The sequence below is a fragment of the Ursus maritimus genome, unplaced genomic scaffold, assembly GCF_017311325.1.
Source record: "Ursus maritimus isolate PB19 unplaced genomic scaffold, ASM1731132v1 scaffold_3, whole genome shotgun sequence".
Taxonomy (NCBI): Eukaryota; Metazoa; Chordata; class Mammalia; order Carnivora; family Ursidae; genus Ursus; species Ursus maritimus.
In genome coordinates, this window is record NW_024425563.1 from 39,725,603 (window position 1) to 39,749,472 (window position 23,870).

Sequence of the window (23,870 nt, forward strand, 5' to 3'; positions counted from 1 at the left end):
CACATGCGTGCACACACATTCCAATACAGTGAGGCTATTGAAAATTAAAAACCTTATGAGGGCAAACAATAAATATTCTAGAATCCAAAGCCAATAGCAATGACTATAATTTGTCACCGAGTTTGATTTTGAACTGCCTGGCTGATAAGGATAAAAAGAAACATATGAGTGTAATTTTCATTATTTGATAAAAGAGGTACCCCAGTTCTTCGGGGATGACATACTTCTCCCCCTGGACCTGGAATATGAAATAGGTGTTGGTAGAGCATTTGAATAGATTCTTGGACCAAGAATGGTTGGGTAGAGACTGCAGGAGGATTCATAATATGGTTAATCTTTATCCTGGTTCTTAGTAAAAGTGGAAAGTGCAATATTAGAGTGTAGTTCGGAGAAGGTATTTGTGGGAGAGGAGGAAGGTGGGGAGACAAAGGGTGAGAAATGTTAAATTAAGGTCTTAGCCCACTGGTTCTTACCTGGGTGTGGCAGTCAGAGTTGGAAGGCCCAGAGATGGGGTGGGTAGAATGGCTGTTGCCCCTGTGTATGAAAGATCAGTTTGCTTCGATGGGATTTCTCCTATGAGACCTTAATGGCTGGAAGTTCAAGGCTGGCATTCTCAGGCAAAAACTTGGGAATGCAGATACTTTGGAATTGGTAATAAAATAGATGGCCTATATACCTCAGATATGAAACATATACTCTGAATTAACATTCTGTTCTGAAAATGGAAGGATGTGCGGTTTCATTCCACCCCCATCTCACTGCCTAGCTTCCCATCCCCACCGCCCCCATTATCTTGTTTCAGTGACTTTTTTCTTTTCCTCATTCTTCTTTCCAGCCCTCCCTCTTTAACTGGCTATTTTGACATGGTACTTAGAGCCAGGGTGTGGAGTCCAAGTGCATGCTGGGTTTGGTCTGAACTCGAGAAAGTTCTTTCAGACGGCAAGACCGTAGTTGGTTCTAGCACATTCAAAATACCACATTGACTGATCCTTTGGCATTTTTAAGGCACAACCGTGGTCTCTGCTAAAGAGCACATATGCTAGGCCCAAGTGTTCAATTTCCTTTCTGACCCAGCTCCAGTGGGGGCAAAGGCCCCCATATCTAGTCCCCTGCCACTTTTATATTTGTTCCATTTTGGTTCTGTTTCTAAGGGGAAGGGTCATTTTATTTTTCATTTAATTGTTAGCAGGCAAATGAAGTTATGCACGGGAATTCACTCATTGGGTTGTGATGGGTGGTCTCTGGATAGTTTCCACGGTGAATTAACTGCAGGCCTGATAGGTACTTTGCTTTTTTATGTTGCTTCTAAAACTTTTTCCCATTTAAAAGTTGGATAACCTGCCAGAGACAGGTGTGGGGTAAGATGATGGCAAAATTGCTTATAACACATAGGCATGATTTGTTTTTCTACTGCATGCAAGGAAGTCTTCTGTTGTAGAAATTCACAGCTCTCTTCAAGATACTCTTAAGTCAGGCACACTTTCTTGATTTATATAGCTGCAATTACCTATGCATTTCCAGTGCCTTCCTTTCTTATGCTCCCTGCTGCACACAATAGATCTTTACCTGGATTCTGGCCTAAACATCAGGAACTTTATTGGGCCCTGTATATAAAGAAAAGCTCCAAGGTCACCTGCATCCTCACCTTTCTTCTGAAGGGTGGTCCCACCAACCTACTTTCCCCAGGCCTCCAAGTGAAGACTTCTGGGGTTTTACTTGGCATAATGATGGGTGTTAAGTTAATTGTTGCTGGCTTTTTCTTTCTTCCTTTAAAAAAAAAAATTTCTGCACTATCTCCTCAGCATGTCATCCGAGCTCAGAGAGCCATCAACAATGAGATGGCACACCAGCTGTACGTGCTGCAGGTGCTTACCTTTAACCTTCTGGAAGACAGGATGATGACCAAGATGGACCCCCAGGACCAGGTGAGTGCTCACTAGACAGCAGCAAAAGCACATACGGGAGAGAAGGTGGTTATTAAAGATCTTTTCTTGGGCTACTCCCAAACCAGGAATTTGTAGATGATATTGTTTTATTATCATCTTAGAACTTGGGGGGAATAAATATATTTTTAAGATTTTATTTATTTATTTGAGAGAGAGAGAGCACAAGCAGGGGGAGGGGCAGAGGGAGAAGCAGACTCCCCGCTGAGCAGGAAGCCTGACTGGAGGCCCCATCCCAGGACCCTGAGATCATGACCTTAGCCGAAGGCAGATGCTTAATGGACATGTCCCAGAACTTGGGGGGAATGTATTTAAAATTTAAGTGAACTTAGGTCAGAGGATAAAGTAAATGGGTTCTTTCATTATACATCAAACACATGCATATTCTTCCTTTATTGGATAAGAAAGCCTGGTGTCACATGGCCACAAATCTTGGTCCTTGGTCCCAATACCTTGGATGGTAATAGCTTTGGAGTCAAGTTCCCAGACAGCTCGGGCCATTTGGTGGCCCTGTGTGATACTGGTTCAGGTTGAGGAAGTAATTTCCATTCTCCAGTGATCATTGCGGGGGGTGGGGTGGTGGGGAGTGGGGGATGGGGGCGTGTCCCAGGTTACACCTGATTTCTGGGCTTGCATTTTTGTCAGTTGGCTGTTTCTTATAATTCTCTCTAGGTCTCTGGTGGTTGTGCGTGAAAGGTTATGTGTCCATCCAAGAGGCTTTTGGGGGAACTTTACTGTGTGAGGACAGAGTGAGAGGAAACAGCTGGGAGTCCTGCTGTAGCCCATTTTCAACTTAAGCAGTGCTGCAGCTTTGGAAAGGAAAACACTCATTACTGGCACGTGAGGGCCTGATCTATCGCAGATGTGAGCTGCACATGCGAAGTGTGTAACTGCCGCAGCACTTCGTCCATGGCGTGAGGCCATGCGATTAAGAATGATGGAGAGGCTTGGAGAGGCTGTCCAACATGCCCCGGACTTTTGGCAAGGCCAAGAGTAATCATCCTGGAGAGAGGAGACTGTCAGCTTACCACTTGTAGTGACGGAAGGCTATGGATCTTCATGTGGAACAGCCTCCCCACTTGGAAATGCTTCCTTATCTATTTATTGAAAACACATATTTATATATATTTTTTCTTATTGTGGTAAAATAGACATAACCAAAATTTTACCATTTTAACCATTTTTTAAGGGTTTGTTTCCATGTAGTCACTTCTTAGTGAAGTTAGGGATCCCTTGTCACTTGAATGCTGTTCAGAAGTCTGCACGTGCCTCTCACTCTGTTCCGGACAGTGTGGAACTCCCAGGTTCTTGAACTTGGCTTTCCCCAGATCCAATCTTTCCATCATATTTGGGACTCCGTTTAGAACTTCCAGGTAATTGACCTAAGTATTCCAAACGACTTGGCTGTGAGCATAATCGTGGAATGAAGCCAGGGCTGACCAGCAGGGAGAGTGGCAGGGGAACTATGCAGGGCCTTAACTTAGAACATTGGTTGTCTTTTGTCTGTTTTTCTTTGGCCTGAAAGTAGTGATTCATTTAGACCCTGCGGAAAGAGGGAGTATATGTAATGTCACACAGTGAAAGCAGCTCTTCCCTCCCCCTTTTTTTTTCTCCCTAACGCCTTCAGGCTCAGAGGGACATCATATTTGAACTTCGAAGAATTGCTTTTGATGCAGAGTCTGAACCTAATAACAGCAGTGGCAGCATGGAGAAACGCAAGTCCATGTACACACGGGATTATAAAAAACTTGGCTTCATTGTAAGTAAGCTATCTGCAGTAAGTGCTCTCCTTCCAACATCAGGGGTCTGACCTCAGCCACAGAAACTGATGTCTCCTCCGAGCGTGTGGTCCTCTTGCGCCTCACAGAATAGTTTCCACATTTTCCAGATGTTTAGCTGGTTTAAACAGGATCACATGAAAATCTCTTCTGGCTGCAGTGCAGCGGAACAACTTGCACAAGTGTGACTAATACTGAGTTTGTTTATTCAGGTCTGATTAAGTGTAGTTAGCCCAGAATGCATGTAGATTTCATTAAATCTACATCACAAGATGCTTTAGGTTCTATCTGAAATAAATGGGTGATGGCAGCTGTGGGATGGATCTTATTATTGGGTTAGTGCTTGGATCACTTATATATGTGGATTTCATATCAAAATCAAATTGAGAGTCTCCTGAAATGTATTCACGGTGAGATTTATGCAATTTGTACTTTCCTAAAAGTTTTGTCTTGTTATGGACATTAATAAGACAGCTTCTGGATTTCCTTTTTTTCAGTTTGCAAATCAGAACACCGCTTTTCCTGAATATAATCTGTTGTTTTTGTTTCTACGTTGGTTCCATTCTGGCCTTTATCACCATGGCATTTCTCCCGTGACTTTGAGCTAATTAATCTCAAATTCTGAGGATGTAAAATTAGGTTTCCATTTTGGCCTGCATCATAAATGGCAAAAAATGAGGTTTGGCTTCAGTGATTAGACATCATTAGGCATTACTCTATGATTGCAAAGACACTCTTCTTTAGTACACACACACACACACACACAAATATATTAATCTTTATGTACATCAGTATCATGCTTTGTATGTTATTTGGGAAACCCTGTCTTTCATGGGGATTGTCTTTGGAAATGTTTCCACATTGGTTAACATGTATTGTTTTTCATTACTGAGGAGTTTTTCATTTTTTGGATGGACTACAGTGTATTTAACCAAACCCTTTTGCTGAGTAATTCAATGTTTTGAAATTACCAATAAGTCTAAAATTGACGTCTTTGCCACCCGATGTTTACGTGCATCCATGATCATGTTATTAGGATGAATATGTGGGACTGTCATTTCTATGGCATTTATTTTTTGAGGTTGTTGATATTTACCAAATTGCTTTCCACAGTGAGTCATTTCCACTTTAGCCCAATGGATCAGAGTGACTATTTTTTTTTTTTAACTTCTCTCATGTTTCCTAAACTGAAAAAAAACCCCAAAACAATCTGGTTAAGTTATTGTTTTTATGGTGATAGTCTTAATATGTCTTTTCTAGTAAGAATACTTGTCAGACGTTGTATTCAGCTTTGCAACTTACTTTACAGAGGTACTGAGACATCATTTTTATATCATCATATCTCATATTTTGATATTCCATTTAAATTTTTTAGTAGAATCTATTTTTTAAAACTTCAGCACAGTTTCTTGGCCAAGGGACCAGGTGAGAGCTCCCTGTACTTGATGTGAATCAATGGTCAAGGCTAACTGATGGTCCCAGCCCTGCTGTCACCCATCTGTGTGTTAGCAGAGCCCGTGCATCAGGGATATAGCTGAGGAGCGTGGATGCGGCTCATGTCCTACCTCCCCACCCAGTTCTTTCCAGGTTTTACTTTTGTGTGTTGAGCAAGGCCTATCCGAATCACGTGGGAAGCTTCGCAATATCACCCCATCTCTGTTGCCATCCAATCATAGCAAAGTGGCCTGGAAGGAGATCAAGGGATGTGTACTTCAAGATGTTCCCAACTGGTTCTGATACCCTGTCCCAGTGGAGAGCCTGGGTGTAGGGTATGCCTGAGTTACTCCCATTTCATTGGCTTCCTCTGCTACTACCTGGATTTCCAGTGCATTTGAATTGTGTAGAAAATGCAAAACTCTAGTTCTTGATCCGTGGTGTCCCCGGGTCCTCATCGGGGGCAATTGCAGAATGCACAATGTCATTTCTCCTTCGGGCTGTGTGTCTGAAGGACAGAGGAGAAAAGAGACATTGGGGAAAGAACACTTGCTGGGATTCAGATTATTATAGGTTCCTGGGGTTATTACAGATCTCTAGGAAGGGTATATATGTAATGGGGGTGGGAGGTATGAAACATCACTCTTTATTTTCATGTTCTGGTCCTGTGTGAAATCATCAGGGTATTTCATGAGCCAGAGTCTGAGTGACTTTTCTCGGTGGTAGCTCCATCTGCGTTAACGTGATGTTCATTCCTTCCACAGTTCAGTATTAGAGCATATCTCTGTCTTAGTTTTCAGAGTCTGCTGAGTGTTCTGCTTCAAGTAGTTTAGGAAGAACAATGTATATTTTAACTGAAAGCTAATTTGATGTGGTTTTAAGACTTAGCTCATATGTAGCCTCCTTTCAAAGGACTTGAAAAGTCATTTTAGATAAAGCAAAGATCTGCAGCCTAGAAAAACCAAAAAGAGAGTGTTGGTTTCCTTTATTTTTCCATGGTTCTTTTTTTAGTTTTCAATTTTAGTCCTTCCCCTGAAACTTCTTCCAGGCCACGATCTTGCATCAGAAGAGTTGAGAAATTGGAAAGACTAGTTAGTAATGATTTCTAATGGTGGAAAATTTCCAACAGCTTTGAGGAGCAGAGATTTTCACTTTTGAATGCCCAGCCCGCCAGAAAGAGACAAGCCTCGGTAAATGAAATCACATGCTCATTGCGCCACCTAGAGACCATCGTGCAAAAACGCTGGAAGCTGGTGGCGTGCAGGCATCTAGCCCTAAAATCTCTAGATGCTGTAAGCTGTCCAGATGCAGAATTCTCTCTGTGCTTCTCAAAGAGGAATAAACTTGCCTATTCCCTTAATGAACTCCTTCCTGTTGCCTCCTTTAGAAGCAGTTGAGGTTAGGATAATCTTTTGGATCTCGTTGAAGAAAAATTCAATTCGTAAGATGAAGATTCTTCTTTCTCATTTTCTGTCTCCCGAGTAGGCAGTGCCCAGGAAGTGTTAAACGACAAGTTTTTGGAGTCGAGTGGGCCTAGATTTTAATTCTATCTTTCCTAATTACCAGCCATTGGACCAGTGGGCCAATTGTTGAACCTGTTTGGGCATTAGGTTCCTCAGTTGTGCCACAACTCATCTATTTCAGGGTCATTGGAAGGTCATGAGAGATCATCCGGTAGTGCCTGGCACAGCATCTGGAATGGAGGATGTACCCAGCAAACAGTACTTCCCTTCCTTGCTTTTTGGAGAGCACATATCGTGGAAATCACCGGCAGCCTTTTCAGTTTTCCACAGTAGAAGGGGCAGTTGCTCCAACAAGGCAGGCAGAACAGTTGTTAAAGGATAAGAAGACACAACACCTTTGAGAAGGCAGATGGCCTTACATTCCTTCTCAGCACAGCCTCCCAACAGAGCAGATTTTCCTGATGAAATAATTCTGAAATCTCAATTTAAAATGGCTAAATGGCGCGTTACGGTTAGTCATAACACAGAAGAGCAGCTGCTTCTAAAACAAAGCTGCTTAATCTTCTAAGGTCTCCCAGTTAATGATTCTCTAGTTCCCAAAGGGACTTGTAGGTGCCCAGGCGGGAGGAAGGGTCAGGATTGTCTGGGATTATACTGTTCTTATTGGAAGTCAGAAGGCAAGGGCACATGTATTTCTCAAGGTGGCGGAAGGCAGATTCCAATACTTAGAATGGCTTTATTTTGAAAACCAGGGAAATGCCAGGATACAAACTGTACCCTGTTGATTATAATGACCAAGAACTGTGCAAAATGTTTTTCATACTCTGTGAAGAGTTGCGTTCCTGGCCAGAAACCCTTCAGAGTTTGTCTTGATGTCAAATTGGTAGCTTCTCTATTTGTGAATTTTACCTTCGTCCAATCTACTGGACAGTATTTACAAAGGACATACCTGTAGTTCATTTTTCTGATCTCTCTTGAACCAAGGCAGGCGTTGAAGAGACATTGAAGTTGGACAAGGCTGGTTTTTTTCCTAAATGCCTTTTCTTTCCCATTCTTTTAGCTTGACTGGGCCCCAAATAAACTCATCTTAAATGAATGAATGAATGAATGAACGAACAAATGAATTTAGTAGGCTTCACACTGGGGTGGAGCCCAACGCAGGGCTTGAACTCCCGACCCTGAGCTCGAGACCAGAGCTAAGAAGCTCGAGACCTGAGCGGTGATCAAAAGTCGGACATTTGACTGACTGAGCCACTCAGACGCTCCAATGAACTCATTTTTAAAACAAATAGTTTCTGAACAATATATTTTAATATGAGAGGTTTTGATAAATATTTCCTCTAACATTTTCAGATTGTCTTAAAAGAGAAAAGTGACTAAAATGTGGAAGTGAAAAAAGGTCATGAGAGAAAGATAACTTAAGAATTAAGATTCTCTTTTAAAGCATAGGTTTGATTGTGTTTTGGTATGGGGAGGCCAGCACCCCACCTGGAGAAAAGATAATATATTTACTCGTAGTTCTCAAGAGAGGGAGCGTGCCACACCACACAGGGCACATGGACAAGCACTGGGGTAGGGTCAGGAGGCAGAGGGAGTGAGGGGGTAATGTGGACAAGAGCCTTTGTTGTGGTTTCCACGCAAAAAGCAAGGCAAGATAGTGTAAGCAGGTTTAGGATTGGCCGGTTTGAATAATCTCAAGGGACTTTGGAGCATAGGGGCTGCCCCTAGCTGTCAGCCTTGTGGTGACGAGGGCTGAGGAGGGCTGGGGGACAGTGGCCCAGAGTGCAAAACCCTGATAAAGGAGATCTGTTGGGGTCTGGGATCTGGATTGGCGAGTTTGCATATGAAACGCATGCTTCCTATCTCTAGGAGTTATGAGTTAGCTAACCCTGGGAAGGGCAGTTCCTCCAATCCTAGCAAGGACCCAAGATATCAAAGGATCAGAGAATACAAAAAAATTTAAAAAATGACTAATACAGATTCATGTTAAAATTTTTAGAGGATTTTCTGCTTCCCAGATGATAGAAGATAATTATGCATCTTTGCACAAGTATAATTATATGTAATTGCATATGCAGTGCTTGGTGTCATTTTAATATATTTTTTCTCAAATACAGATGGCAGGGAATGAAGTGAGATGCATATTTATCTATGTCTTCCTCCATCTCCATCTCCATCCCCATCCCCATCCCTGTTTCCCTAACACAGCAGGAAGCCTCCTGGTCTAAATGTGGCTAGAATTCTACTGTAACTGGGAGTGTGACTTGGGGATTAAACTTGGGCTCCAAATTCAGGCTGCCCAGGGTTGATTCCTGGCTCTCCCGCGCACCTGCTGATGACTTGGGCAGATTAGTTGACATTTTCGTGTCTTAGTTTCCTTATCTTTAATCTGGGGATATAAGAGTTCTCTCCGTCAATAAATTTGTTGCATAAGTTAAATTAGTAAATACTTGTAAATCATACAGAACAGTGCCTGGCACACAGTAAGCAGACTAGGAATTCAGATGCAGTTATGCTGATGTTATAATTACTATTGATATTATTATTGAAGCATCGCACTGTGTCCCATGACCCTGTGACGGGCAGTGTTGGGAGGTGTATGAAAGTTGTAACTGTGCCAGCAGGATCGCGAGAAAATGCGTGGTTGTAAGTATGAGTTACTGATGAAAGAGTGATCTGTGCTTGGGACACTGCAAATGTGTGTTTCCAGCTGACATTTAGGTTGCACGGGGAGAGAAGTAGAGTTGGCTTTTGCAAATGACAGATTATAGAGAATTTTAAATTCAATAGGTTTTGAAATATTCTGTCAATCCTCCATCCTCACGGTGCATGGATTCCATATTTGCAAATCCAGCTATTTGCTAAAATTTATTTGTAAGCCCAAAATTTATTTGAAAGCTCATGGTGGTTTCATGGTCATTTGCCGACATGAGGTCAAAGCAAGGGGCTCTCTGCTTTCTTGTTTCAGCTCTCCTACTGTAAACGGGAGTCCTTTTCATAGTCTAGCCAGGGCCTTGATTTTTGAAATTTGCGCTTTGTGTTGGAGGTGTTGCTGTTTAAAGTGGTCCCCAAGCAGAGTTCTAAAGTGCTGCTTGGTGTTCGTAAGTGCCGTGATGTGCCTTATGGGGGAAATACGCGTGTTAGGTAAACTCAGGTCAGGCATGAGTTACAGCATCGTTGCTGTGAGTTCAATGCTAATGAACCAACAATATATATTAAATAGATAAAAAAATAGATAAAAAAGGTTATGTATCGACTGATTGAGAAAGTCTTGAGACCAGAGACCGGAAGTCACCTCACCCTGTATCTCCCCTCAGAAGCAATGGCTTTGTATTCGTTATCTCAGGATTTGTAATGATGTCATAGAACATAGCTGCCGGGTGTGTGTGTGGGGGGGAAGCAGAATGGACTGTACTTTGAGTGCTTGGGGAGTTTTCAATCAGGGGTAAGCCCTGGAGAGGAGAATCCTAGGCAGTCCTAGGCTCATTCCCTCCTAGCCCCATGGCCTGTATGTGCTAAGCGGGGAAGAGAAAGCCCACCGCTGACTAGCAGACAGATGTGTGAGGTGTAACAGGGCATTTGCCCTGCACTTGGCACACTGCTCAGGACGGTCACAGGGGTGCATGACAACCTACTGGGATTTGATTCATTTGTTTGAAGTCAGAAGCTGGCTTGAAACTGCTGCTATCCGGAAAATACCACGTCCTTGAGATCAGGGGAATTTTCAGTCCACAATCATTGTCCATAGAGGAGGACCCTGCCTCTGGTGGGCTTGGCTTATATTTCTGCATCATTCCCTACAGAACTTCCTCATAAGGTTTTGTTGCTGAGAATGTGTTTCAGTCCCTTGGAGTCCAAGGATGGTGTTAGTAAGAATCCAGAGTACATGTGTGGGAATTGAAGAGAGTAAATTTTGACATTTACTTGATTTTGTGGTGCTCCTCATCTCTCCCCCTCTTTGCAACAAATCACCTCTGATAACCACAAGGTAAAGCAGCTTTTTGAAAAGTAACTCACTTTTTTCCCATGTGAATGATTTAATTATTAGGATAGTATTCCTAACCAAGCACTTTGCTTTCAAATAGTTAAATATGTGACTCATAAACAATAGGTCATAAAAGCAAGAAGACAACGATTGTTTTTTTAAACTGTCATTTATTGAAACTCTCCGAGTTTTAGCCGTACAGAATTCAGGAGGTCCCAGTGTGGGCTGGGGTGCTCTTCCAGGAGGCTCTGGCCAATCCTTGCCAGTCTCTCCAGCCCCAGACAATTCCTTCCACCTGAGAGATCCCTGAGGGATGTTGGTGAGGGATTATCAGTGACTGAGACTCCAGCGTGTTGGTGAATTCGCAGGCAGATACTGTGTGTACCTGCTCCTTGGAACCCGGACTTCTCTGTTCTGCTGCATGGACACGGCAGCCTGGTGCGTTCTGATCACACACTCCCCTGGGAGATTTCGTTATTAGTGAAGCTGGAGCAGAATCAGCCACCAGATGGCGCAAAACCACAGCCATGGACTCCCAGCCAGAACCCCCACCCTCACTCTGCCCCCAAACTTGGACAGACAGCCGCTGGGACACCCAGTAACATTGCAGCTCTGCTTATCAGTCTGCAGAACGTGAAGTTGTAGGACTGAAAGAGGGGCCTTAGGATCTTCTTGGGGTGGATGGGGGTCTCTAGCCTTCGTGGGGGCCTTTCAGGGACTAGGAACACTCTAAGATGCCCAGCTGGCCTCCCTGTTAATTGAGATTTGTCTATTGTTCGTGGCAGGTGAGCTTTTATCTAGTACCTATATATTCAACTTTCATTCTCAGTTCTTTTTCCTTAACGTTGTCAAGGCGGTCTTTTATATGAGGTCCAGTAGTCTGTGCATCTAGTATTATCTTTGGTCTTCACACGGACATGCAGGAAAGAATGTGCCGGAAATGGAAAATCCAAATGAATATTGACTGTAGAACAATAAAAATAATGTATTTTGAGTTAAAAATACACATAATTAAAATGTGTGGTGCAATAACATGGAGGGGGTAGGAGTGGTCAGTGGAGTCCTAGTAAACCAGCATTGTTGGGATGGGGGTAAGAAGCTGGTTGGGGAAGTCTGAGCTGAATTCATTTCTCTTGTCTTGTCTTTTCTTGTCTTTCCTCTTCTTCCTCCCCTCCCCTCTCCTCTCCTTTCCTTTTTAAATATTCATTTGAGAGAGAGGGAGAGAGGTCTCTAGTGAGCAGGGGGGAGAAGGGCAAAGGGAGAGGGAGAGAGAGAATCTGAAGCAGATTCCCCAGCAAGCACGGAGCCCAACAGGGGGCTCAGTCTCATGACCCTGAGCTGAGATGACCTGAGCTGAAATGGAGAGTCAGACCCTCAACCAACTGAGCCACCCAGGTACCCCTGAGCTGATTCTTGATACACATTTCTCAGATGAGTAGAATCTTATAGAATCATTTTTCGACTTTCTCTTTTAAGTAGCTACTTTCTGAGTTATATGTTCAAAGATGTCATTGAGACTTCTGCCTTGATGACAGAAAGTACTTGAGCCTTGTGGAGCCTTGTGGACAATTTTTTGCTTTTATCTCTGCCTTTGCCTTCCTCACACCAACAGACAGCAAGGAGGATTTGGAAAGGAACCAGCCAACTGAGGGCATTCTATGAGGCTGCCAACAGTTGAGGCAAAAAGTTGCAAGCAGTTGTGTTGCTCACTTCCTTGACTGGTGAGCGGGAGTTGTGTCTTTCAAGGGACTCCTTCCTTACAGGTGAAGAGAAGATCACCAGTGTCCTGTCCTTACATGTCTAGGGTCGGCTCAGCGGTGTCTTCCTGGATGTTTTTGGTTAAATGCTATAGAACATGGCACACACTGTCTTCACCTTTGGTTTTAAGTGCAGAGACCATAGCTTTGGTGTTGTTGTATATGTAGAAGAGGAAATGTCAGCTCAGGAAGGATCTCTCTGGCAGAGCCCAGGAAGATCAGGTATTGGTTTGTATTTCCCATCAGTGAACCCAGCAGAGCAGATTACTGGGACAGAGCTCCTGCAAGGTGGGCTCTTCAGGTTGGTGCAGCCTCGTGGGGCCACCTCTCTCTCAGGTGGGCGTTATCACACTTCCTAGTGCTGTAGAGAGATAGTCAAGAAGTTCCATGCAGAATACTTGCAGATCTTTTCTTCCCTGATCTTGCTTTGCTCTCTGGCTTGATTGGGGAAGGAAAGTTGAAACTGGTGCAGGGTGGCTTGCAGGGGCAGCCCCAGCATGAGCTCTCACTATGGGAGGGTGGACCCTCTTTTCCTCTGCCCTTCTCTTGCCGTGGGGCATGTGTCGTCCCCCCCCCTTTCCATCAGGTCAGTGATTTACATCTGTGCCATGCTATTCCCCTCATCCCCACACTAGCAGGGGGCAGGAGGGGCAGTGGAGCTGGGGGTATCTCAGATTCATCTCAGAATCAGCCCCCAAACATCCAGCATTTACCTTACCTGCTGTGGATGCCCCCTGAAGATGGTGAAAAGTACATCTGTCCTTACTCCCGGACAAGGGACACATGAATAATTATACTTGGGGAATGCTTTGATATTTTAAAGGAAATATTTTAAAAGAAAACTTTTTAAAACAAATGAACTATGATTCTTTGTCATGATAGTATTTGAGCTTCATCTTCCTCTTGTATTTTTTACTGTAATTTATTTTAACTCTAGGCAAAATTTTATAGGGATGACTACCGAAAACTGTGAGGAGACAGGTTTCCCCTGCTCCCTCTTTTCCCAGCTCCTTTCCTGTTCAGCACTCATTGTATCCTAGGGCCATTTAGAGCTTCTGTTAGAGTTGAATCTGTTTTCTGTCACTAGGGGGCGCTCCTAACAAAGGGATGTGTATTCGTTGCTATCCAGGCTGAAGATGTCTTTATAAGGAACAATTCAGATGTGCTTGAGAAGGTGGAGTATTTAGTGGGGTTATTTTATTTTACTTTAGAGAGAGAGAGAGAACAAACTTGAGCGGGAGAGGGGGAACAGAGGGAGAGGGAGAGAGAGAATCTTAAGCAGGCTCCATGTCCAATGCAGAGCCAGATGTGAGACTCAATCTCACCACTGTGAGATCATGACCTGAGCTGAAATTGAGTCGTACACTTAACCGACTGAGCCACCCAGGTGCCCCTAGTTGGGTAATTTTAAAAAGGTTCAGAAGAATCCTGCCCCAGCCAAAACATTTCACCTTCCATTTTTAGCTTAAAACCCACAAGAACTTTGTCCCTTTTAAAACATGACTGTGGCAGAAGGAGGCAGTTTATTGAACAGTGTTAGCCATTACCCTCTTAGAGTATTGTGCACACCTCTTTGGCATCCTTTCTTTATACATGGAACTTTGGAGCCCAAGGGCATGACCCATAGGTGCAAGGATGGTACATGGGAGATGCAGGCTTAGTGATGTATAAACAAGCCAATGTTATTTGAAACTATGTAGCACAGTGTTTGTGAGCACAGTCTCTGGGAGGCATCCCAGCTCCCTTGCTCATCAGCTGTGAGATCTTGGACAATTGATCTAACTTTTCTATACTTCATATTTTCATTAGTAAGATGGGCAGCATAATAGTTCCTACCCAGGCTTGCTATGGAGAATAATGAGTTAATAGTTGTTGAGTTCTTAGAAACCTGCCTGGCACTGAGAACATGTTAATAAATTCTGATTATTAATATAACCATTTGCATCTGATGGCCCTAATGAGTCCAGGGTCTGCATTTTCTCCTTAGATGACTGGGATAGTTCTCCATTTGACCATAACCAGCTGGGTCAGAGTAGAAATATGTAGCTTCAAAAGCAGAGCTAATCCTAAGGGGTGACATGTCCCAAAGTCCATGAATTCTAGAGGATTTTCCTAAGACTGCTTATCAGGGCATGAATTTTATACCCTTCGAAGAGCCTCTTTAATGAAGAGGTGATTCTTTTTCCTCTGCCTTTGTGCTGCTCAGGAGCTAGCCCACAGGTCCGTGGCTAAGTATGTCCTCATGGATCCAGTCTGTCACAGCAGTCTACTTCTGTGAGAATTTCCAAAGGCAAGGAGGGCTGAAAACCACAATGTAAATAAAAACTTCTGTTCTCCACAGCAGGAAGCACTCTTCAGTTGGCTGACTCCAGCCCAGAGAACCATTTGGAGCTCCTTGAGCTCAGGCTGGACAGTACTAGAACCAGAGCGTTAGATCAGAGTCTAGAATAGAATGAGCAGTTATGGGGTTCTGGCATCTAGGATGAGTTGTTGCAAACATCCAGCACCTCTTCCCCTCGTGCTTTGCTCTCGTTGCCTCTCCTGGTGGTTTTGCCCCTGGTGGGATCCTCTCAGAGCACCCTTGAGAACAGTCCTGGCTTTTCTGGGGTGCAGGCAAGAGGGTGAAGAAATGGTCAGTCCAGAGACCCCTGGTACAGTTGCCTCTTTGCTGTTGACCTTCCTTTGACAGCCATGGATCAGCTCCCCATGGAGTTAGTGTGCCTTCTATTTTTATTCTTTTTTTCCGGAGACTTTATTTTTTTCTTTTCCTTTTTTTCCCAAATGGTCACCAATTGTCATTGTGTCTCATGGCTCTGAATTCGGTGTGATGTGACCTTGGGAGAGGAGGTGTGCGCACACCATCCAGACCTGTTTCACGTCTGGAAGGAAGTAATTTATACACCAAGAACTGGCTTCGTGGCGTGGGATTCTAATTCTGGGGATGGCATTTTGTATGTGTAGGAAGACTGTCAAAACCTTTCCAATGGGAAGGGACAAGAACCAATTTGAGAATAATGTGGTTATATAAAAACTGTCCTGGTGCAGGCATCTTGGCACACTTCCTGTCCTTGTTCATTCTGAAGGGGAGAGAAGCGGGGGCAGGAGGAATTCTCTGGTGGACTCCTGCAAACCTCCAGACTCTCCAGCGAGAAAATACTCCCACTCTTGAGATGGTTCTGGAGATCACATAGTTAAAAGGGTGACAGGTGTTCATTAACTTTTTTGCTTTCTTATTATTCTTGCCCCATCCTTTCAAAATGTTTACCAAACTGATCATCTGCTGAGAATAATACCATTTTTAAGTGGCCTATTGGGGTTTCCACTGGTTTTTTTTTTTATCAGTAACAAAACAACCACAGCAGCCACCCCCCACCACTGCAGCATTTTGGGGGCACGTCCTGGGGCAGGGTCAGATGGCTCTCATGCAGTATTTCATTGCATCTCTGCAAAGCACAAGGCACAGTGACTCATCTTCCTCTTTTGGAAATGAAGAAAACGAGGCTTTTTAGCTTTAGGAACTTAAAAACCTGCCAAGGGGACTGCATTGTTTTGGCAGGAAAAGGACACTCTTGCAAACGTATTGTAACTCGTTGAGTTGTTTAGCCAAAGAAACAGACCACAGTGGAAGGGAGTTGGAGAAGTGGGTGAATGTATCGTATCTCAGCATGACTCTTTTTCTGGCCTCTAGGAGCACTGAGTGGGTGTGCAAAGCTGAGACATTCTCTACGCCCATCGAGTCCTGCCACGGCTGAGAAACCCACCAAATGCTTGTCTCACTGTGGCCTTTTCATTCTCAGAACATCACCACGAATTAAGACTGCACACCAACTGTCTGCTTGCTTTTCTCTCTCTCTCTCTTTTTCAAGATTTTATTTATTTATTTGAGAGAGAGTAAGAGAGAGTGAGCATAAGCAGGGGTAGCGGCAGAGGGAGAGGGAGAAGCAGACTTCCCGCTGAGCAAGGAGCCCGATTCAGTGCTTGATCCAGGACCCTGGGATCATGACCTGAGCTGAAGGCAGATGCTTAACCGACTGAGCCCCCTGGGCACCCCTCTGCTTGCTTCTCTTTAAGGGAACGTGTACAGACCATTGACTTTGCTGGTTCTGAAATCAAACCCAGCAAGAGCAAGTCCACATCCTTGTCCATGGGTAGAAAGTAGAGGAGTGCTTGCTTGTTCTTGAAAACAGAGGTGCTTCCAAACACTCAGGGCCAGCAAGCGGCAGCACCAGTGTTGAGTATCACTGCTGCCTGACTCCAGTCTCCTCCTCTGCCTCTAGGCTGTGCTGTCTGGCTATTTACGGAAGAAGGAAAATGCCAGATGAAAGGTCTCACTCTCTGGATACAGTTCAGGTTAAACAGAGAGGCCTTACTTGTTTCACTGCTGCCTGCCCCCTCCAAGTTTTTCAGTCATTTGAATTTCATCAATTTTGTTTCTGGGTTTTCTTTGCCCTTCGCCTCTTCTTCCTCCAGATTTGGAGCCTTTTCCACTCGGAGATGCTTTCTCTTTACCACACTGATTTCACCTTGCTCTAGAACTAAGAGCAATGAAGGAAAGCAAGCGCTTTGATGACCAAGGTCTTGAGTGCTCACCTACCTAACTTTTTGGAAATTCAGAAATTGGCTTTAATTCTCTGCCTCCTATTGCTCACAGAACCTGATAGTAGCAATTGTGATTTTGTTTCTCTTGACCATCCAGCCCTTTATATGGCTCTCTGAAATGTCATATATGTTCCTTCTTGGCTCCCAGGAAGGACTCTTCCACACTGCAGCCATTCCTTGTCACTTGTGAGCAGAGGGGGAAAGAGGACAGTCTGGAGAATGGAGAACAGGAGGAAGGAGATCACTGCAGTTTAGCTCTTGTTCTGGGAGTGGAATCTACCACAAACAGCATATTTGGGACCAGGTCTGTTAGGGGAAGAGCCGCGGCAGGCCTCACTGATAGGAAAGCTGCATTAAGAAGCACATTCCTCCCCTACTTGGGGAAAGCATTGAAAAGCCCAGCAATTTTTGTTCATTGAAGGGAGACCCGCCTCCAGCTGGCTGGGCTTGGCTGAGCACCCATACTAGCTATCCAAGGCATGGGAGGAGGCGTGGCCCTGGATTTCAGCTGTCTAGCAGGAGTGGATCACTGAAAGATGGCACCCCATTGGGCACCTGCAGAGTTCTTTGATAGTAATGGATCAGGCAATGGAATAGGGGCATATAGAGTAATAAGGAACTCATGAATTGGCTCATTTTTTTATGCAACCAATATTCACAAGCATTTATTATAATTAAGGCACTCTAGTCACAAAGATGAACCAGGCAGAAGCCAAGACCTTCATGGAACTTGGTGCTTAGTGAATTCCTCGTCCATCTGGACCTTCGTACATGGTATTACCTCCCCTTAAACGCTCTTCTTCTCTCCTCTCCAGTTCTCAGTCCAGTTGTGATTCTGGTGGGATGTGTTACATTCTTAGACTAGAGAAGGTGAGTCTGATGGGAGGTCCAGGACCTTCTCCTGTTTCAGCACCTGTCACCCCCATTATTTTCACCTGTTTTGCCAGTCTGATGTCTCCCTAGAGGGATAAACCCTTTCCTGTTTTGCTCACCATAGCATCCTTTGTACCCAGCACAGTCCCTTACGCTTGATCATTGGATAGGCATATGGCTGAGATTTCCCTTTGGAAGTATAAAGATGGCCTTTTGGTGCATATGCTCTTAGTCTTTTTACTCTGCGTGCCCATGAGGACGCTCTAGGACTTCTTATGGGCATCTTGGACTAGAACTGTGTTGAGTACCCAAGGCAGGTTCTTCTGAGCAGAACAAGGTACTAGACTTATGTGTTTATGCATGCACATTAAGTGTGTGCACACATGTCCCTGTGTGCGCCCATCCACCAGCAGGAACCAGAGTGATGGCTAGAGAAAATCAGGTAGCCTGTAACACCAGAACTCTCCGATTTATTTGTAAGAGCTGGGAAACATAATTAATACTCTTCCTATAGAAGACCATTTGCTAGTCCTATGTTAGTGTTTCCTAGTGATGCAACACTGTATATATAGTACTACCCTATTTTTAGTCCTGGGCATGAATATACTGCATAAGGCTGTTGGTTACCAAGAGTGTTGGTTCTTTAAGCTCCCAGTCCCGCAGGGGCCACCCTGAGTCGTGGCCTGTGGCTCTGCGTCATTCCCTGATATCCCTGAGCCTAGCAGAGCATATCCGTACACCGGTGGTTGATGGCTCTGTCCCCTTTCCCCTCCACTAATGCTTATCTAACAGCCTTTTGTTTCCACTCAGTTTACATCTCAGAAGGAATTACCTCCCTCTTAAAAGAGATTGCTGGGAAAATAACAGCCTGGCCAAACACAGGAAGCCAAGGGGCCTTGGTTGGATGAACATGATCTTTCGATCTTCCGGGTTGTGTGTTGTAACCCCGTCTGGCTCAGGGGCTTTGTGTGCACTTGGCCTCCTGGAGCCATATTTCTCACTTGTGTTCTTTCCCTTCCTTGCCGAGAAACCAAGGGGAAGACGGTCAAAAGCGTCTTCACAAAGTCCTTGGCAGTGTTGACATGGTAGTGCACACGTGTAATAAACCACAAAATAACACTTGTCAGGTTAAATTCTTCAAATCTCTCCTAAAAATCTCCTCCCCAGATCTGAACACTTATCTGCAACATTTGGTTCTGCTTTTGGTACTTTGACCTTATGCACGTTCTCTTTCCACTTTTTAACAAGATTTCTCTCTGCTGCTCCATCTGGTGTGGGCCTTTGATGGAAACTCTAGAGAGCAGAGGCGAAGAAGCCAAGTAACCACACAGGAGACCACAAGAAAGTACCTGCGTTCCCAGCCTCCGCAGGCAGACACTGCTACTGGTTAGCCTCTCTCTTTGCTGCTAATTCTGTGAACTCTGTTCTTGACAGTTGAGATGAAACTCTGTGTTCAGTTTCCTATCACTTCCATATGTCATCAGTAATCCTTGATGGATATCGTGTGTAGTGGCTGAATAACATTCCATTAAGTGATTGAACCGTAATTTAGTTAGGCCTTCTCCTGTATAATTAAGGATTTAAAAAATATATTACAAAAAATGATTCGGTAAACATACCATGCATAACTATTGGTCCACATTTAGAATTATTTCCCTAGGAGGGATTATTAGAGTTTTGGGCCAAAATGTAAGGACATTTTTGAAATTTTGTGTATTTGTATTTCTTGTTTTAAAATTCTTCTTCCTGCTTTCCATGAAGCAGATTTTTATTCATATCATTTTTACGACTTTATTCGAATTTTTGTTGTTGTGGTTTAACCTAATTCTAAAAGCAGGACGTGGCTGTTGCAGAGAATTCAGAAATATAGATAACCACAGTGATTTAGGTAAAAATCAGCATACTCCCTCACATGTAAATAAAATACTGTTAGAATTTTGGTGAATATCTTTTCAGATATTTTCTATACCTCTGTTGATAAATATGCTTTTATTAAAATTGTGATCATACAGGTTTTTTAAATTTTCAAAATCGGTTTTATTTATAAGGATTCTAGTGAAACGCTGAAGTGGGAGAGTTTATTATGCCATTTCAGTATCTGCTTAGATATCTGACAGAGCGCTATGAGAGATTTTCTTCTTTCATATGTCAGATATAAATTTTTGATAATAAAAATAATTCCTATAGAAAACATATTGAGACTTCTCTCTGCATTAGTCGTGGGGTTATTAAATGATAATTACTGCTATTACTTAATATCTACCTGAGACTAATCAACACGCTGCCTACAGAACAAATGAAGGGTGTCACCTTGGAGCAAAGTAATTTTTTTATGATCAATAGTCTGTCCTTAGCATAATGTTTATTTTATGCATTTGCAGACTTCTTATCACCTGAATTGTAGTTTATAAATATTAACCTATTGATCTTTGCTGCTCTTTCATTTGCTATTAGAGTTTCTGATAAATATCATTTTTTTTTTGTAGGTGAAGGACAAAACAATAAAGTAAATCTCTAGATATCTGATGATTGGACATGGCTGTTGAAAGATTCAGAATCCAAGGCTGCTAGCGACATAAATCCCTCAAACTTTCCTAGGGGCTTACATTCCAATTTATCCGTACAATCCAAACTGATAATAGGTTCTCTTTTAAATAAAAATGTAGAGTGAGTACAGTAACATCACATACTTATTTTACCCAATGTGGTGATTGTGACTTTCATATGCTTTATCAACGATCAAATCCCAGGCTGAAGATGTACTTGGCTTTATTTCACCAAAATCTTCGGCCATTTATTTTCTTTCTCAAGTTTCAACAGTAATTTATTAAGCATTTTTCCTTGGAAAAGTGTCTTTTCGTTCCTTTAGGAGTTCATTCCTTAGGCTAGATAGGTATCTGATTCCATTAAGGTAGTGAAGATTGGCTCTTTGAACGACCAAAATAACACACCCTTGCATCCCCGAGAGAGTGGCTTCTCTCCTCATAGCTTCTGAGCATCAGTTCCCTAAGGTCTAAATGTTCATTATCTCTGCCCTTGGGTCTCATGAGCCCCCACTGTCTTTCTTGAGTTATAGCAAGTGTTAGGTAGACTCATTTTTCTCAAAGGTTTAGAGTTCAGGTAATTGTCCTTTTTTGGGTAAGCCACTGGGATCTCTTTTGGAATGATTTGTGTCCTTATTTTTTGCCATGCGAAGTGGTGATGATTTTATACACTCTTCCCTTACAAAGGTGTTACACATCAGAAGAGAGGGTACGCGCGTGTGTTTGTAACTTCTGAAGCATCGCGCAAATGATAGCAACAATTGTCATTGGAAACAAGATTTTGATGATTTTATTTTTAAAAACTTTATGGATAGAGTTTCTCGTCACAGAGTGCTAGGAACCAGTAAAGTGAAAAGACTACTCAGCACATATTTACATATGCAATACCACATTTAATTAATTAAAAATTTAAAAGATTTATTTTTTTTATTTGAGAGAGAGAGAGAGCATGAGCAGGAGGGGCAGAGGGAGAGGGAGAGAATCTCAAGCAGACTTCATGCTGAGTGCAGAGCCCGACCTGGGACTTGATCTGTCAACCCTGAGATCAAACCTGAGCCAAAACCAAGAGTTGGGTGCCCAACCAACTGTGCCATCTAGGCGCCCCAATCACATTTAATTTATTATGTGTCAGTTGATGAGCATTGCGGTTGCTTCCTCCTTTTGGTTATTAGGAATGATGTTGCATATGAACATTTGTGTAAAGGCTTTGTGTAAACATGCTTTTATTTCTCTTGGCTGTATACCTAGGAGTTGAATTATTGGATCACATGGTAACTCCATGTTAAACACTTTGAGAAATGTCAAGATTTTTCAAGGTGTTCACACTCAGTTTTATTCTCACCAGCAGCTTCTGAGGTTTCTAATTTTTCCACATCTTTCTCAACACTTGATATTATTTGTCTTTCTGATGATAGTCGTTCTAGTGGGTGTGAGGTGGACATTGTGGTTTTGATTTGCATTTCCTTGGTGGGTAATGATATTGAGCATCTTCCTGGGCTTATTCGTCATTTGTATATCTTCGTTGGAGAACTAGTCATATCCTCTGCCCAATTTTAGTTAGGTTGTTTCTCTTTTCGTTCTGTATATATTCTGGATTAAGTTCCTTATCAGGTATATGACTTGCACAGTTTTTCTCCCTTTCTGTGAATTGCCTTTTCACTTTCTTGATCATGTCTTTTGAAGCATACAGGTTTTTAATTTTAATGATATCTGTTTTTTCTTTTATTGGGAGTGTGTTTGGTGTCATAAAAGAAATCATCCTCAAGATACAGACCTCTGTTTCTTCAATGAGTTTCGTCATTTTAGATAGGGAATTTCTATCCATCTTTTCCTTTTCTAAGGAGTTCAGCTTGAGGAAATAAAGATGTTCTGGAATATTAGTAGTGCCGTGAGAAAGTTGAGGATTGGGGAGTACCTGGCAGTCTTTGACCCCTCTCTTCTCACTGCTAGAAGTGTACTGTGTTCACACCTCTGCTTCTTTTCAGAGAGCAAATTCCAACTCCTCTCCTAGTTTATCTCTCTTCTCCACTGCGCCCCAAATAACAGGAGGTCAGCTTCCAGGGCTTTCTTATCTCTTTTCCTAATAGGAGTTGAATGAATGGGTACTGAACAAATGAGCAAAGCATTTGGGTCACTCAGCTACTACTGTTACCCCCTGCCTTTTTGTCATAACTGTCATATATTTATTGCAAATGCTTTAGGGTGAGTTACAAGAAATGATATTGGTTACTGAAACAATATTATTTACAGAGTACAGTGGCAGAATGTCTGCCATTTTTCTTTATAATCAGGTTTTATTTTTGTACGACATATTTAATCACTGTGAAAATGAAGGTGTCAGTCTCTGTATATAAACCTGTCCCCCCTCCTCCTGCCCCTCCACTCTCGCCCGTCGTTACCTTCTACGGTATTAGCAGCTTAAATTCCTTCATTAGTCCCCCTGGGCCATTTTTGCAGGGTCCAGTCCTAAAATATTCCCCATTAAGATGGTGCCATAAAAGCGAGTCTACACACTGACTGCTTTCACCACACCCATCTTGGTCATTGCATTTTACGTCTAGCTTCTGTGTTTTGGCCATTTCTGACATTTTTTTGTAAGGCTTTGAAGGAAAAGAGAGAGTAGCAGAGGTTTAAGCCCTCTTTGTGGATTACCAGCCCTATTGGGGGAGGGGGAGGGAGAGAAGAACTAGAAATTTGTCTACCTGTTATCTTGTCTATCACCAGAGCCTCTCCTGGTGTTTGGCATACTTTTCCTTTTTCAGTCTTCACAACTACCTGGTGAAATAGATGGTTGGTCCCTTACTTTCTATCTGAAAATACTGAGGTTAAATAACCTGCCCAGGGTCTCCAGATAGTAAGAAGTGACATCAGGATTCAGTGATGATTTTGTCTCATACCCAAGCCATCTCTGTTTGGTGCTAAACCATGCTGCATGTCTCTGAAATAAAAGGTGGAGAGAACTCAGGAATGCAAATGAGAAAGCAGTTGTAGGCAAGAGTAGGTTGATTTAGTTTCCTGTGTAAGAATTTTTAAAAAAGCCTTTTCCCGCTATGAAAGTACATGACGGATCTCATACATACCCCGTCCTTCTGATTTGAGAGCGGTTATGTTTCCTCTCTTGTTCATTCTCAAGGACACATCAGAGTGCAAGTGAATAGCTCCAGATGGTTACCATGAATCTGCTTGTGGTATTTGCCAGTGTAGAAAGCACACCAGTGTGTAAGATGCATGGCCAATGTTATAAAACTGGGGAGAGGGTGAGAAAGTCTGGTCTTTGTTAGGTTGTTCTCCTCACACTGCCAGGAGGGGGCAGCATCCTCACATAGTTTCCTACTTAGTGGGCATGTGGGAGAGACAGGGCAGTACTGTCATCAAATGACACCCCAAACCTGGTAGCTCTTCAGCTCCTATCCTCCAAGCCTGACCACCCAGCCTTAATTAGGCAAAGTGAATGCAAGCCAGTTTTCAATGTTTTTTTGTTTTGTTTTGTTTTCA

At 43.1% G+C, this 23,870-nt stretch overlaps 1 protein-coding gene across 9 annotated transcripts in view; it reads left to right on the top strand.

Annotated features, from left to right (window-relative positions):
• The window catches only part of ELMO1 (engulfment and cell motility 1), a 527,822-nt gene that overhangs the window by 194,537 nt on the left and 309,415 nt on the right, over positions 1-23,870 (top strand). For all 9 annotated transcript variants that reach the window (XM_040644094.1, XM_040644098.1, XM_040644097.1 and 6 more), the window contains 2 exons: positions 1,803-1,925; positions 3,571-3,702. In XM_040644094.1, the coding sequence (XP_040500028.1) occupies positions 1,803-1,925; positions 3,571-3,702 (255 nt within the window). The remainder of the gene's footprint in view (positions 1-1,802; positions 1,926-3,570; positions 3,703-23,870) is intronic.